Raw genomic sequence first — 17,263 nt, 5'->3', positions numbered from 1 at the left:
CTGCGTGTGACGCATTCAGCCCCTCGCACGCAGCGTCTGCGCTCAGGCCGAGGCTGCAGGAGCGGCCCAGTTTGTCACATTAAAGCCTCCTTTCCTGCGACGTCTCACAGCACTGTTTTCAAACAGCTTCAACCACAAAAAAAGCGGACTCACTCGGTTTAACCCGAGCCAGTAAATGTGCATTAATCCACTTATATAGGCCAAGCGGACCAGCTTTGATTATGGGATAGAGGAGCTGGTAAGCATGGTTAGGCTGTGTGTAAACAAAAAGCTGGTAAACCTTGACCTCCAGTCGGTTATTATGAGACAAACAAATGCGCAAAACATGTATTTCCATGAAGAAAGAATTTCTCACTTGCACTTCTTTGACTTCTACGAAATTATTCATTTAGTTAAAAAAAAAGTATTATAATTTCATCTTAAAAGTGAATACTGTCATTAAAAATGAGAATTAAACCCTCAGTTTGATTTTGTTTTTATCTTTTTTTTAATCTTCCCTTTTTTTGACGTTGTTTGGATAATCGTGTGAAAGTCAAGGCTGGTTTATCGTTTCTGAGTTGCCTTGAAAAGTTTAGATGCAATAAAGGCGGAGTGTTGGGAAATTTAAAAACAAATACAGTCTTAAGTCTGCAGCACAAGATCCCAGAAGAGTAAATGTAGCTGCGAGGTTTATTCAGTGTGGCAGAAAATGCAAAAGCTGAAGTTATATGTACACATTTAGTCGCAGGTGGAGGCAGCAAAAGGAGGGTTTTAAAAATAAAAGCAGTTTTCTCGGTTTGTCTAAATTTTCCTTCGACACTTTGAGAGGACTGTGGTTCAGTTTTAGTGCCTGAAAATCTGTGTGCGCCTGCAGCCTTTTCACCGGGGGACATTTGCTCATATTTAGGCAAAATATGCACATTAAGATTTACAGTTTAAGGGCCCGAATGTAATATTTGTACTAAATAAATTACAGAGAATATTTATGGCTAATACTGCGGAGCTCGAACAACATTATTTTGTTTATCTCAGCCCATCGGAAAATATCCCTCATTTATTCAAATGTTTGTAAGCATTATAAACACAAAGTTATAAAACTTACTATTAATTTAGAGGCAGTTTGTCAGTGACATAAAGGAGTTATAAATCAATAAACCAGTGACAGCAGTTTTGCCCAGTGTTTTGAATTGTGGTGGTGGAGCAACTCTGTGTTTACATTTGGATCAAGAGGAAACCAAAGAACAAAATATGTCTAAATCCCTTCACTTTTCTGATAATTTATGATGATTTGAAAGTGTTTATACAGAGGAAGCAAACTGATTTATTACTCAAAATAAAACTTTTTATTTTTTTCCCATTAGTTTTCCAGCTGCTTATTTCCAAGTCTTTTTATGCGAGATGAAAAATGACCGTGAAGGCAACAGATTTATGCAAATAACGACTGAAACATGAGATTCGGAAAATCAAGCTGGAACTAAAAGCATCCCAGGTTAGGGTTACTGACGCTTGACTGTTTGTATCATTAAGATCAAACTATTTTAAGCCTGAGTGCTCCAGATGCTTTCTGAACAAGAGACGAGGTAAACTGCAGAGCTGACATTATTTAAATAAAATGGGAAAGAAAAAAGAAGCAGGAAAATTATTCAGTATCAACACCAGACAGCTACAACAAACAACCGTTTAATGTCATCAAGGTGGAAAGAAAAAGATGGTGGACCTTGATTGCACATCCACTGCAGGGGTGGTGGGGTGGGTGTCTCCGGAAGCAGTCTACCGTTGGGGGGTTTACAGCTGAAGCTGCTGTAAAACGCAACAACTCCAAAAACCTAATAAAACTTTCTGGATTCACAAATTCAGCCTCGCATTCATTGACGACTGTCTGGCTGTCATCCACCGAGAGCGCGCGCACACACACACACACACACACACACACACACACACACACACACACACACACACACACACACACACACACACACACACACACACACACCGCTGCTATCGTTGTCAGGTAAACGCAATTCTGTTCAACCCCATCTCTGCAACAGTAACCAAACACACCTGTAATACGCGGTGGGTTGCAACAAATGCGAGGAAAAATATTAATAACGAAAAGCTCCAAATGTGAAATTAGCAGCACGTTTTCACGCGGAGTGAAATGTAAAATATGCAGAGGTGACACAGCGCTAACACTAACGTGCCGGTCGTGTTGTAGTTTCTCTGTTTGTTCGGTGAATATTTGGTTCTTCCTCACTGGCATTTTTCTTTTCACTGCATTCACAAATAAAGATTTTCGCTTTTTGTCTGAAGTTCATCGCACAACGCTCAACTCCACCCGCTCATCCACCCCACCCAGACAAACACACACACACACACACACACACACACACACACACACACACACACACACACACACACACACACACACACACACACCCCATAATAAAAACTTTCAGTATTGCGCACAGAAGATGATGATAATCCATCAGTTATGTGATTAAGGTTTTAGTAAAGTAAGTAAAGAAGTCTTTAATCTTAATCTTTAATCCTTAGAGCATCGAAACCTTTCAGTTCAGCCACAATATTCACTATATTTTCTTTCCTATTTCAGACCTTATTTTGGCTATTATCAGCCGTGTCATTGATTCATGCAGCAGCGCGCTGCAGGCCTGCATGCATACGGGGCTTTTTGGAGAGAGGCGCACTGACCTGTTTGGCTGTTAGGGGGAGCAATGACACAGAGCAACAGAGGGGACGCCACAGATGACAGGCGGAGAGGAGGCTTTCTGAAGGGAGTCCATCTCAGCAAGGTGGCAGAATATTTACACAACATGACCCCCATCAATCCCGAAGAGTGAGTGAGGGAAAGCAGCCCAAACGCTGAGGAAACCACGTCAAGCTTCTGCAGTTGTGTTGGAGGGCCCATCAGCGGCCTGGCCTCTCTAAGTGCTCATGAGCAAGACGACTAGAGCGACCGAGCTTAAAGGGTGACACCTCAGATACTGCAACAAATGCTCCTTTTATGGTACAAACCACAAATCCAACGGGTCAGGATAACAGAGGCAGCAGCCTGCCGGTCATGGTGAGCTGCACAGTCTGAAGGTCACTGTCATGGACCGGCTTTAGTATTCATATTTTAAATGTAACAGGAAATATTCATCAAATATATATGAAATATTTTACACTGATTGTGTTTTTTAACGGCTGTGATACTTCTGTGAGTGAACCTGAACATGATGTGATTGTAATAAGATAATGTGAATCATTTTAACACCAGAGTACAATCATATTACAGTATTTGATCACAGGTAGAAGGATAAATATCAATACTGACAGCTAAAGAAAGATTTAGGTCTCATCCTTGAGGGCATGTTTGGACGGTGGATTAACAGGCCTGTCACACACACGTTTCACATCAAACGTGTTCGTGTACGTTCAGCTTGCAAAGGGAGATTTTCTTGGTCGGGTTTAGGTTTTTGCTCCAAAATGAGATGGACAAAGTCACCGTTTGTTCCTCAACGAAAAACGAACACACATACGTCTCCTAAAGGACGGGTCACGCGAGGACTTAAATTAAACAGACCGCAAACGTTACATTCCGACTTTCGATTGAGTGTTATTTCATGGATGAGAGCATGAAGTGCGTAATGTTTTCCACAGTTTGAACAGGCATGTTTCAAACGCAGTTTTGAATCGCGATTTTGATGGAAGAGATCATTTTTCTACTCTTTTTTTTAACTACATTTTATTATTAAGACATCAAAATTAGCTAAAATATGCATAACCAAATTACACGTCTCACCTTGAATACAGGCAAAACATAATAATTCTAAGAGTATTAGGTCATTTTTTACTGTGACATGGTTTCATCTGATATTTTAGTTACATTACTAATAAATATTTGTGTAATAACCTAAAAAGAGATAATTACCGCTTAAGAAATAAGGTTTTGACCTGAATTGTTAAAGCTGATATGACAAGTCTTTTTTACATAATAGGTAGCCTAAATTGTTTAATGATAATAATAGTTATTATTACTCTTACTTTTTCTTTGTTTTTTTTTTTTTAAATAAAGACACACACGGACATAAATGCTTCTGTGAAAGTGAAGGCCAGATGTCCAGGAGGATGTATAGACTGCAGTCTATGGGTAGACGCTGTGCTGACAGAGCTTTGCCACTAGATGGCGACATAAACTCTTAATGGCTGAAACCCACAGGAGCTCTGAGCTGAACGAGGCTTCTCACAGGTAGGCCTGCTGGCCTAAACGCACGCATCCAGTCAGAAAAATACTGCAGCCATGTGTGATTTTACCATGAAATTGATTTGTAAAGCTAACCTCGATCGATCAGGCATCCGTGTCCAATTTGGACCAAAATGACGAAAATGACATCACATTGTGTCTCTCAAACATTTATTGTTAAAAAACTTTGGCTATTGCAGTCAGAAAAGGGAGAGTAGATAGGTTGCAGTCAGATAGTATTTACATGTTTAAATATGCCTACATTTTCAGGACTCCTCTGCAAAAATCATTCTTGACTGACAGGCAGAAATCGCTTATTTCAGCCAGTTGACAGACGAGTTATTCTGAGCAAAAACCCTGTTTAGAAAAAGAGACGATGACATTGACAAAGTGTGGGTAAACCTAATGAAATGTTCGGCCTCATGTCACGTTTGGTAACGTTTCATCAGATGCTGGCAGATGAACAAACAGACAGAGGCTTATTTTATTTCTAAAGGCAGGGATGTGGTGTAAACTCAAACTGCAGAATTAAGTTTATCTAAATAATTTTATTATACACGCAAGTAGTGCTCTTGGCTATTGCTTATGAATGGAGAAATGTTTTATTTTTTCTCTGTAGCTTGAATAAACGCTGGAAATATCACCTGAGATTCATTTTCTATTATTTCATTCTTATTTGTTTAAAGAAAGGGACAGTTTAACCACCAATTTGTTTGCCACTGCCTCAATGTCAAGACGAAAGCGGACTCTGTAACTGTCTCCAGGGCCCTAAGTCTTCATTTCTGGACTGGATTAAGTGGGGAAAAAAGCGCAGGATGGCTCGGGGTGTCTTCATGTCTTCAAGGCACAAGGTCTGGGTTGTTAGTGAATATTTGAAAGAGAGATCGTGCATCCCCTTACAGCATCGCGCTGGTCAACGTGTTGCAAATCATTTCCGATCTTCTGTCAACAGGCCGCATCGACTGGTTCCAATTAAGATGTGAGGAAGGAAATCTGTAGGTCAAAACAGAGCCGCTCTGGCGACAAAGAAACCGTTCATATACTGTAATAAATTATAGCACAGTTGTTTTTTGGTGGAGGGCACATCCATGTCCGCCCTTCACCTCCCGTTTCAGCATCTCCACGGCTAACTGGAGCTCTTGAATTTATTGACCACTTTCTTCTCCTTTACGCGCCTGTTCTGAAACCAGATTGTCACTTGTCTCTCTGTCAGATTTGTTTGCGCGGATATCCTCCTCCTTTTGTCTTTGGTGATGAATTTATTGGCGGCGTACTCCCTTTCCAGCTCCTTGAGCTGCACCTTGGTGTATGGCACACGCTTCTTTCTCCCACGGCGGATAGAGCTGTCTCCGCCAGATATAGTGTCTGTGCAGGAGGAAATGCAAGATCACATTTTAATCTGCTACACTGCGTCAGACAGAAAACCTCTATTTATTTAATTTAACAGATATTCAATTCTTGAGGTTTCATTTTTTTTTCTTTTTTCAGGCGCATTATTAAATATCAACAGTGGAAAAAACTTGCTTTTCACATCAGACATCACATGCACACATTTTTGCAAGATTAACTGAATATAACACATTTCCGTGTTAACAAAACCACAAAGGTACCTTGTAACGAGGATTTCCACAGAGGATTCGACTGTGGCTGCTCCTTGGTGCAGTAAACTTGGCCACTCCAACCATTGGTGATGGCCCATGGCTGGTAGGGCTCCATGGGCAACAGAGACTCGTGCCTTGGCTCAGATGGAGCACTCAGCGCAGGGACGACAGGGACGTCCAAGTAGCTGGGCTGGTAAGGACCCGAGGAATACCCCTGATAAAACGCAAATTCCTTTGCCCTGGTTGAGAACTCCTCACCAGAGACAGATGAGTCCATGTATTTATCGCCATAACCAGAGGGCTGCGCGCAAGCCTTGACGCTACCATGTGACATCCTACACGGATAATAACTGCTGCCAAAATATCCATAGGGCAGAGATGCATTGGGCGAACTCTGTGTGGCAGAACAGGGGCTGCACTGTTTGCCAGGCTCCCCCATGCCAGAGACTGGCACCTCACTCGCAGCGTATGTGGTGCTCGGAGCCAGCGAGGTTGGATGCGCTAACAAATTCCTGCACTGGTTTGCAGCAAAATTGCCTCCAGTAAATCCTTCCATGTTCTTGCTTCTTTCATCCAAGCCGTTGTCGTAGAGGAACATCACCGGGTCAATCCAGTGCGAATGGAGGAGTAATGAAGCGGTCATAGCATGCCCTACATCGAGACGACCAACTCTTTTTCAAAATCCCCTCGACTGAACAGAGACAGGGACTCGGGCAGAGTAACGATACCAACACGCCTGAGTACATAAAGATCGGGAGGTTATTGGCCAGGGCCAAGCACGTGATATGCAAAGGAGATGATAAACGTCTAGACATCAGATAACGCAGATCAAGCTGCATATTTGTAAGGATGCACTGCACATCAGTCTATCCATGTTTTAGATATGCAAAAAAGCCAGAGGGGTATTTTTGTCCCAAACAAAGTGAAATCGGAGTCTCAAACTATGAAGTTGTCTGTCGTATTGTGCCATCACAACACACTTATTTGGTGAATTGTGCAACAGATGGCGTGAGAAAAACTATAAATACATGAACGTTTTATCTTTTTCTTTCTTTTTTGCAGCCTGATGGATGCGCAATTACGCGTGCCATTTTGGATGCTCTTAATTTAAGAGAGAAACAAAAACGATGTTAGATATGTGGATTTAAATGATTGTTTTTTGCTCTTAGTCTAAAGATTAATCTTTTTATGCGCTTTCAGTCAAAGCTGCAGACAAATCATGACACTGAATTACCTGATTTTAGCGAATGTTTTAAAATGAGGCTTTTAAGCATAATGATTGCACAGGTGGGTTTTCCCAAAATATTAAACACAGGCCGATGTCTTTATGGATACATTTTAAACGCATATCATAATAACAATAGTGCGTTAAATCATCCTCACATTTGGCACCATGCAACGTGCAAATCCAGACACAAGTTCAGTGTCCACAAAATACCAAAAGCATGCCACACTTGGCTGCACTCTTCCTCATACGGTTTGGACGCGGCTGGAGGCCAAGGTCAAGTTGAAAGTTGCAGCCTGGCCAAATCGACACAAACGCCAGGAAGCAGGAAGAAAGAATGCCGCTAAATGCCGAAGAGGACATTTCACCGACAGACGGTGTTCCCTGTTACAGAGCAGAAACACTCACTGCTTTTTGCTTCTGGCTTTCTTTAATTCTACCCGATTTATTTTCTATTCGACAATAAAAACCCATTGGCATCAAACGGTCCAAATCAAAGCTTAAGACGACTTATTTTATGTCTCTAGTTAAAAAGTGACTCACAGGAAAACAAACCGTTCTTCATACATGTTTCTACCTTCTGCTCGAAGGCCTCCATAGGTGGGCTCTTGCTTTCTTGCAGCGCAGAACGCAGAGCTAAAAACAGCTTTGCATCGGGGCAAATATACGATTTCTAAACAAATCCTTCACGAGCCGGAGGCTGGAGAGTAAAAAGAAAATGTTTAGCCTGTTTATGGAAGCGAAACATTCAGCTGTTTGGGAGCACACTGACAGACTAAAGGAGGTGAATGTTGTCAGAAACAAAATGCTGTTTTAACTTTCAGAGTTGGTTTTAGTTTTACATTTCTAAGGTGAGACCACAGACGCGGAGTAATGTGTCCCCACCCAAACCTGAGCACATTTTTTTAATTTTTAATAGAGTTTTCCCACCTTTTAAAGCTGTAAATCTTTACGGCCCAAGTTCATTGCTTGTAGGCAAGAGTGACTAGTGGTCTACATTTCAGGAAAAAATCATAATGTTTTATGGTAGCGAATAGGTTCACGTCTCATTTCTCTTTTTACTGCACTGGCATGATAACCGACTTCAGATAAACTAAACTTTTTTTTTTTTAACTCACTCCTCTAGTGCACTGCATTTTGGATAGAAGAAAATGCCCACTTTCTAAAATTTCGCGTGGAGCCGGTTTAGGAAAAAGTGAGTGTTGGCCGGACAGGAATCACCTCAGCCACGTTGTTCACACGTTAGAGAGCGGCTGTCTGTCTAAACATAGGCTGCAGCAGCTGGCAGCTCAGCCAGCGACACACCAAAAAGATGAGCCGTGTCTGAAGTGCGAGCAGGGCCAGTCATTTGTTCACTTCATTTTCATTTCAGGATTTACACACACGCACACACAACAATTTGTATTAAAAAACACAATAAACTGGATGGTAAGATTAGTGACGGTGGCTACAGTCACAGTTAGGATGAATAAAAATAACGCCTTGAATCATCACACGCGTTCGCTCTTTAGGTGCAGGACGAAACGCGGACGTTAAGTTCCAACTAAAATATCCCGAAATTTAAATATCTATAGAGTGTGAAAAATACAAATATTATACGAAATAAAAGATTTAGTCGCATTGCAATCCAATGAATTTGACCTCTTGAAGTCCGACGGCTATAAACGGACCAAGACTTAATAACAACACTTGATTGCTGCATTTTGATTTGCAATAAGATTGATTGGATTGGTTTAATAAGTTTGCAGAGCGTGTTTTGCGGTTCCTTCAAATTATTTAGTTTCTTAAAAACCGCTTAGCTCAGCACAAACAGTGTAAACTAGGTTTTATATTGGACTTGGAGGCCACGATGAAAACCACACAGATTTGACGGCGGACCTTTATAACTTTATGCCATTGCTTCAAATGCAAAATGTAAAAATAAAACAAAAGCGTGTTGCGCTATTGGCTACAACATGGTTTAATTACATTTTGGAACAAGAGAACAGTTTGTGAGTGACAGGAGGAAACATCCGCACCTCTCCCACAGTCAGTCTGACGAGTGCGGAGGCGCACCTTCCTGCTGATGCACACCGTAGTTGCAAAATTACATATATTACATACATACCCAAATCACCACCGTGTTTGAAATTAAAAACACAAAAAGACAGCTGAATGCCAAGCCATTAGAAAGTGAAGGGGCTGAGGAGGGATGATGCTGCAGCAGATGATGTCAGGCTGTGTGTGTGTGTCACAGGTCTGCTGAAGGCCTGAGACCAAAGTGCTGCTCTGTTTGCAGCACCTATCAAGAAGATTACAACACAGCTCTTAGCCCACAGTGCTTAATGGACTTTTTATGGGTTTGTCTTGTGATTGCATGACCTATGGCACCTTGGCCTCTTAGTGGCTTTTGGCAAACTAGATCAGAAACATGCCGCCCTCCTTGTCTGACGGATGGGGGAATAGAAAAGAGGTCCACATCCCCAAATTACTGAGGGTGGCTGAATGATGTGACAGTGGATCCCAACTTTCTGGTTCACAGTTGCAGCGCGGGCAGTATGCAATAACACAATATTCAAATTGTCATTATTGAGGAATTTGTAGCATCAGCACAAGACGTGTTGGACAATTTAGCTCTAACTGAAAAAAGCTGATGTGTCCTTTTTGTTTGGACCGTTGTAGCTTTGGCCCTCTGTTCCTCTGCCCCGCCACTGCATCTGCTCTGCATCCAAGCTCCTAAAGGCACGTTTGTTCAACATTTTATCGTGACTACGGAATCAGTGGGACACAAGATGCAAATTAGAACATTTGGGAGCTATTTAACTTAGTAGCACTCAGAGACACGAAGGGAAAACTGTAGCATTCATGTCCAAAATACAAAGCATTCAGAATTCAAACAGCCATGTTTATCTGGAGAATTAGCATCCTTCATCCTGTGTGTCTGACATAAGTTATTTAAGCTGTGTCAAAGACAACTATTCAGACAGAAACAGGATTTATGGCAATACTGCGCTAAATCAGCAGCAGTCACTGAAGAAATGTGGTGCTTCCAGCTGTTTTTAAAAAGTAGAAATTCAAGTTAACATCCAAATCCAGAAATGAAAACAGCTTAAATTTGTGGTGTAATTAACTGTCACATCAACTGACATCACAATTTGTTTTTTATTTCCTAACAGGATATGACACTCTTATCCCACAGTAACATTTCCAATGTCAAGAGAAAGAATCCCCACGAACAGAAAAAACCCCAGCAACATAAAGAAATGATCACAAACAACAGATAAATATGTGGAGACTAAACGACGTTTGCGGCCGTTCAGCCTCTAAAAACAGAGCTAATGAGTCATCTTAACACCAGATTGCCTCAGAAGTCTTTGCATTGTGAGATCAGCAGAGCAGACAGTCTGCTAATCATTTGGATCATCTGTATATCTGACAATTTCACCTTGCCTTGAAAATTAAAAGGAGTGTTACATTTCAAAAAGGCTAGATCACACGGAAACATGATTTCCAATAGGAGAGAAGTGCACACATGATGTGTCACGCTGTGTCGGACACTCTGTTGGCTTCACATCTTTCATAACTTTGAAAAAAAAAAAGAAAAAAAGAACAGTCCTTAGGGCGAAATACACCCCAACTACTCTATGTTAGTCCTGTGCAGGGCCAGGCTTGGTAAGGCTGTGGACGGGGTGGAGGCTGACATTACTGGCCCTCCTCCTCACGCAGGAACTGGAACACGGAGGAGAAATCTTTACTGGCATAACCGCGAGCGCACATCATACGGTATATCTGATGGGCTAAGGAGCCGAGAGGGACAGGGGTCTTCGTGTTGGTGGCTGTGTTCTGCGCGAGGCCCAGATCCTGAAAAAAGAAAAGCAAACATACATTAGAAAACCAACGGAGCTGAAAATTGAACTCTAAAACCAAAACCACCAGTCCACATGCTGCACAGAATTTTTCTATACGTCGAAGTAATATGGGCTTGATTCCCTTTTAAGAGGGACGCAAACAACTAACAGTTCTCGGCATCATTTTAAGTGGTGAGTGAAGATAGAAATTCGTAACCCCCAAACAGTCGCTTAAGCCCTTGTCACATGCACGACATGACACTGAAATGAGTCCCTGTCTGATACATTTGATAAATATGTACGCTTTATGAATGAGAAAAATCCTCCTAACGCAAAACATGAATACACTTTTGTAGCTTTTTATTCCAAAAATATCTGGAATAATAGGAACAATTTACTTCTCTACACTGATTTGAGGAAACAGAGCTACTTCAGGCATAAAATGTTCTTTGCTTCCTCATGTTTGTGATGGTAAAAGCAGCATTTCAGCACTCGAACATAATTGCAGTCCCAGGAAATACAGCACAGTGCAACAGGTCATCACACTGACCTTAGCCATCAGCTGGGTGCCAAAGCCTCCCTGGTAGTTATTCCCAGAGGGGACTCCCTCCATGACTCCAGGCACAGGGTTGTAGGTGTCACTGGACCAGCACCGACCTGAACTCATGTTCAGGATCTTGGCCAACAATTTAGGATCAAGACCAAGTCTGTAAGTGAAGACAAATTCCATGTTACTTACTCAAAGTGTGTCACTGCTGCTGCATATTGTCATGATTTAAATGTCTGCACGTGCTGTTTTTTTTGACCAAGAGAGTGTTAACCTGATTCCCAAGTTCATTGTCTCTGAAGTCCCGATCATTCCAATGGCTAGAAGCATGTTGTTACAGATTTTAGCAGCCTGTATCGAGATGATAATATTAGCATTTAAACTCCACGTTAATTACACATATTTTGACAAAATTTTGGAACTCAATGGAACAATGGACCATCATATTCATAAACTCTCACATTACTACTATTCAACACGCAACTTAAGGGAAAAAGGTATCTGAATGAAAAATGCACAATGATGGTTCATGGAAAACATGAAATCTGCTCATACCTGTCCAGTTCCAACCTGACCACAGTACACCACATTGGCTCCCATGCAGCTGAGAAGCTCTTGGGCTGCAGTAAATTCCTCCTCTGCTCCTCCAACCATAAAAGTCAGTTTACCCGAGCTTGCAGCTCCCACACCTGGGAATGGGAAATCGTGCTTGCTTACAATAAACCATGTGCTGGCAAGCAGAAACACTTGGTGATTTCCAAAAAAGAAAAGGTAAAACGGCATTGCTAATCACAGCAGCCATCTCATATAGCTGGAACAGCATCTGTCGTGATACATGTTTAGCACAGTGTGGAAAGTTCATGGGATTTTTTAAGTACGTCAAACTTCTCCAAAGTGTTTTGTTGCTTGACAAGAGCCACATGGCTCCACATATGCTGTGTCCACTCCACTCATTCCTCTGACTAGCAAAGCTTTCTTTGGAACATCAAGGTGCAGCACAAAATAGAATATTTGCAGTCAGATAATGAAATAAATGCAAGTTTAAATGTCTTTGTTTCACTCTTTTTCTGTCAGTTCTGTATCTCTATTCTATCACCTCTAAACAAATAAATGATCTGGCTATAAAATCTGTTTATAATGGTGCCTGAGCACAATCCAAAATAAATACATTTGTGGACATGTCTAACTGACATTTAATGCTTTTGGAGAAAATATTTCAGGACTAAATCACAGTAAATTTAAGGGACATATGAACCTATTATGCATCAAAACATATATGATATGTCATTCAAATGAGAAAATAATATTGATTGTAAGATTGAATGATACATAAAAAAATGGAAATAGCAAAATTAAGGTTATGTAGAACAAACAGGAAATGATCACAGTCATTTAGACATTTCAAGCAAGTCTGTGAAAATATGTATTTAAAAAAACAATCATTAGGATGAGGACAATAACCTACATCATACTCTCACTGGAGAAATCTGTCCAAAGCTTTGGGACAGCGCTGGAAAAAGGGTTGTCAGCCCTTGTCTAGATTTAGGATCAGCTGTTTCTGAATCTACGTGTGCTTTTGATGGTGCGTTCAGGTTCACATGGGGTTAAAAGCTCAGTGATATACAATAACCAGGTGCAAGCCACATGGGTGCCAAGAAATTAACCAACTTAGTCTTATAATTAATCCTAAAGTTTACAGGAAGCCCAGTGGAGAAAGGCCAAGATGGGTGTATGCGTTTCCACCTCCCTCGCCCTCGTGAGGCGTCTGCCAGCAGCATTTTGTTCTAACTGGAATCCTGAACGATGTGCTGCTGCAGACAGGTGGGAGTTAACAGAAACATGGGTGAGGGCTTCAAAATTCATGAGATGTAAAAAGCAAGATTGAAGAACTGAGTTAATATGTCAAAAGTGACCAAGACGCCTGTCGAATTAACAATACTTCAAAATACTGCGTGATGAGTTGCTTTGTTGCAACAAATTATGTCAACTTGATTTGGTCACATCGTGGAGGTTGAGGCATCTTGTCTTGGAGAATCTGAACACAGTAAAGTTATCGGCATAACAGTGAAAACTGGTAACTGACTTCCAGGAGGCGACACGCAGATGGAAAATACATAATTAACTACACATGGAGGCTAGTAATTAACAAACACATTTGTAAACAACTTGAGATTATTGACTTTACGACTGATAGTTTGAATTGTTTCATTTCTAAAGCGACTGGAAAACCAGACAGTCCTGTAGAAGATATCCAGCTCACGCTTTAAACAACAGACAAAAGGTGCATTTCTCTCTGTCGAGTGGGACAATCACTACACGCGGAGCATGGCTTATGGTTAAAATACCACAGCAGTCAGAGAGCAGGTTTGTGGATTTTCTTCAATCGGATGCATTTAAAGTGAGAGCCCAGACGTGAAGCTAGTGATGAAGCACTGCTGTTTACAGTCTAAGGAAACACAGACGAGTGCCTAATTGTTTCTGGAGTATTTTGGAAAATTCATCTCACAAACACCTAACCAGCCATTTTTTTTTCCAAATGTAGCTCATTTTCTGGAGGGCCTATGAGAAAAACCACATGCATCGTACTCATTGTACTCGTACCTCAACTCTAGCTTTAGTACGGTAACCATTCCAGTCTGAGAAGAATGAACGATGGCAGTTATCTCATCTGGTCCTTACATTTTTTTCACACAAAGAAACAGCTATCGGACACATGCTGACTCAATTACGTCCCCACCGCCATGTGTGCTTTTATGTTTAAGCTTTAACCACGCAGGATTGAACAGGCACTACCATGCCACTGTGCTCCTTTTGATTTCAGTCTGACCACTGGAGATATTCAAAATGTTTCATTTAGGAGCTAAAGCCTGCTGACTGACGTGATGTATCAAAGTATGACACACACTTCAGTTTGCTCACGCACGCACACTCACACACAAGTTCAAGGCAGAGAGCTGAACGACTTTAATCCATGTGCACTACCACAGGACGGAAGCGTATAAATCATTACTAATCTTTAGAGCCGGGCTGTAAAATGGACCAAAATCAATTCAAAGAAAGTGTCTGTCCTGACGTTGACGAGGCCAAGTTCAAACAAGCTGTGTTGCTGAGTGGACCCCCCAAGAAAGTCAGAGAGCACACACTTTACAGCTAGGAACATTTGTGCAGGCAGAAGGTGCCCCTCCTCCTCCTCCTTAACGCAAAATGGATTTGCCACCACCGAAAAAATAACTGTTGAAATATCGTCTATTTGAAGTTCAGCCTGACGTAACATGAAAGCAGCTGGTGAATTCGGTTAATATGCTGCCCCAAGTGTGAGAGCCCTGTATTGTACACACAGGTAGATGACTGAATCTACCTTTCCAATAATGTAGAGGTAAAAGGATCATTTGATCAATTTTGTTCATTTCCAGGAACTTTTTTTTAACCAAAAACAGCAAAGGTTCACTAGTTTTAGCTTCTCAAATTTGAATATTTTCTGTTTTTCTCAGACTTCCATTAATTAATGGAATGGAATGGAAACACTTTATATCAGTCACCAATGGTTGTCAAACGGGGGGGGGGGGCACAGAGCCTCTGGGCAGGGGGAGGCTGACCAGGGGAAAAATATGAAGCCAAACAGATGAATGAATATGATTTATGGTGGAAAATAAGGTGGTGGAGGTGGAAAACAAACAACAGTTTGCTGATGCTATCCTCATCTTTATCACTAAAATTCAACTGGGATCCTTATTTATGTGTTGCTTCCCCAATAAATGGTAATGATTAGAAAAAACTTTGGGGGGCTTGGACTTTGGGATGCATGAAAGAAAACGTTTGAGAGCCAATGCTTAAGACCAAATGGGAAAATTGCTGGTGGATTCATCAATAATGAAAATAATTACCAGCTGCTGCCTTTTTTGGCTAGGCTTGGGCAGAATATCAATTTTCTGAAGTAAATAAACAGTTAAACAGATATATTCTCAAAAAAAGAACATACAGTTTATTGAAAATCTCAGTTTTTGTTGTTTATTTCAGCTAGGGCTGACTGAATATTAGAAACACCTCTCAGTGAAATGCAATGTAGTGCACAGCGCCGCAGCAGCCTCTGAAATGACCTTCCTGGATATGTTACAGGGCCTTCGTATAGGCTGCATGACTACACAGACAACCAAGTTTGTGTACTTCAAGCTCAGACAGCGAATCATATTAAACAATGTCTGTAGTGATTTAAAAAGTTCAAACTTACCTCCTGACACGGGTGCATCCATAAAAACTGCCCCCATCTTCTCAGCAGCAGCAGCCATCTCTTTTGAAACGGCCGGGTCAATGGTGCTGGAGTCGATGAGCAGAGAGCCTTTCTTCACCTTTCTGTTGAGAAAAGTACGTGATTTTTAAATCCGACTTCAGTCCGTGAGGGTATTACATATATGCTGAAGGAGAAACCAAAGTACTTGAGAATGCCATTGGGTCCAGTGTACACATCGACGACATTGGGACTGGAGGGGAGCATGGTGATAATGCGGTCGGCCTTGTCAGCTACCTCAGCAGGATTATCCACAATCTGAGAAAACAGAAAATCAAGAGCTAACAAGAGAAAAGATGGAGTTTTTTTTTTTTTTTTTAAAAAAGGCTGTGTACATTTTACACTCCCACCTGAGCACCCAGCTCTCGCACTTCCTTGCAGGACTCTGGGAACACATCGGTAGCGATGACTGGGTATCCGTGCTTCAGCAGGTTCTTCGCCATTGGGTTTCCCATGTTGCCCAGCCCAACAAAGCCCACCTGTGTCTTCGAGGCCATAGACCTAGTGGAGACTACAACAAATGGATCAATGACAAGACACAGTATCCTTATTACATATACAACGCTTGAGTCAAGATGCCCAACAGTGTTTATGTGCTATCTTTGATAAGCTTTATTTTGGAAATAGCTAACATTAAAAGGTTATTAATATTTAAAAACCTTACTCAGGAGTAATGTCTTTACAAGTTTAAGAGTGCCATGTTTAGATTTCATTTAGGCATGTAATTCCAGTGTAATCACCTTTCAGTGTCAAAGTCATCTGACCTACTGGCATAAAAGCCTCAATATTTACTTAACTATTCCCTGATAACAGAGTAATCTCTCAAAAGACAAACATTTTTTTTTTTTACACAAGACTAATAAACACAGGAAGAATTATATTACTTAAAGTAAAAAAAAACAACAACAATATGATGTTTAATAAGAGGAGCTCAGAAACTCAGCTGTTTTGGGGGCTACAGGGGGCCACCTGGATGCTTCTACACAGGATTTGACTTCACAAAGTGCACAGTGATTGAAATTACATCATGTTCCCGAAATACGACCTCAAGACACACATAGGGGCACAAACTGACAATTTCCACCCTTCAGCGTTTTGATATATCGCAGTCGAGTAGAGCTCTCTGCTAGCTCCTAGCTGTGGCAAAAGAGCCGGCACGGAACACGTAAATTTAACAGAAAAGTTCCTTAACAAGTAGTCAGTGGGCTGAGGCAGCTTAGCGAAAATCGACTCAAACTTCGCCTTCAACGTGTCGAACAAAAGTCGTGCTTTCTCGCCACAAACATCCTTCGAGTAACAACTTCCGCTTCCAGGCTTAGCGTAGACACACGCACACTGCGCACACACTCTGTCTGTTCTTCTTACCGAACGCAAAGTCAACATGCTTGCAACACCTTGCAACTAGGTACCGAGACCCCCTCAACACAGCGGCCATGCTTCTTTCTTCTTGACCTTACGTCTGACGTACGGTACATACGTTATTGACGTTCTCTCCCTCCAATCAAATAGTTGACCTGCGCAGCACCGCCTCCCAAATTCAGCCACTGACGAGCAGG

The 17,263-nt window shown here is 41.5% G+C and overlaps 2 protein-coding genes across 2 annotated transcripts; both read right to left on the bottom strand.

The window, feature by feature from the left end:
• Positions 1-5,348: 5,348 nt before the first annotated feature.
• hoxa13b (homeobox A13b) lies at positions 5,349-6,466 on the bottom strand. Its single transcript, XM_070966675.1, has 2 exons — positions 5,833-6,466; positions 5,349-5,587 (listed from the first exon to the last, which is right to left on the bottom strand). The coding sequence occupies exons 1-2, from the start codon at positions 6,464-6,466 to the stop codon at positions 5,349-5,351; spliced, it is 873 nt and encodes a 290-aa protein (XP_070822776.1).
• Positions 6,467-10,170: 3,704 nt separating this feature from the next.
• On the bottom strand, positions 10,171-17,210 carry hibadhb (3-hydroxyisobutyrate dehydrogenase b). The gene is made up of 8 exons (XM_070966032.1): positions 17,073-17,210; positions 16,058-16,218; positions 15,856-15,965; positions 15,651-15,772; positions 11,978-12,111; positions 11,697-11,773; positions 11,426-11,582; positions 10,171-10,888 (listed from the first exon to the last, which is right to left on the bottom strand). The coding sequence occupies exons 1-8, from the start codon at positions 17,140-17,142 to the stop codon at positions 10,730-10,732; spliced, it is 990 nt and encodes a 329-aa protein (XP_070822133.1). The 5' UTR covers positions 17,143-17,210; the 3' UTR covers positions 10,171-10,729.
• Positions 17,211-17,263: the final 53 nt, after the last annotated feature.

This window comes from Chaetodon trifascialis, chromosome 7 (genome assembly GCF_039877785.1).
Source record: "Chaetodon trifascialis isolate fChaTrf1 chromosome 7, fChaTrf1.hap1, whole genome shotgun sequence".
NCBI lineage: Eukaryota > Metazoa > Chordata > Actinopteri > Chaetodontiformes > Chaetodontidae > Chaetodon > Chaetodon trifascialis.
The sequence above is the reverse complement of the archived record's forward strand: the minus strand, read 5'-3'. Positions and strand labels throughout refer to the sequence as shown.

Coding starts and splice junctions, on each gene's coding strand:
- hoxa13b (XM_070966675.1), bottom strand. CDS start 6,466: ATGACCGCTTCATTACTCCTCCATTCGCACTGGATTGACCCGGTGATG. Junction 5,588..5,832: donor GTGGAAATCCTCGTTACAAG/GTACCTTTGTGG, acceptor CCTCCTGCACAG/ACACTATATCTGGCGGAGAC.
- hibadhb (XM_070966032.1), bottom strand. CDS start 17,142: ATGGCCGCTGTGTTGAGGGGGTCTCGGTACCTAGTTGCAAGGTGTTGC. Junction 16,219..17,072: donor GCATGTTGACTTTGCGTTCG/GTAAGAAGAACA, acceptor CATTTGTTGTAG/TCTCCACTAGGTCTATGGCC. Junction 11,774..11,977: donor GTCAGGTTGGAACTGGACAG/GTATGAGCAGAT, acceptor ATCTCGATACAG/GCTGCTAAAATCTGTAACAA.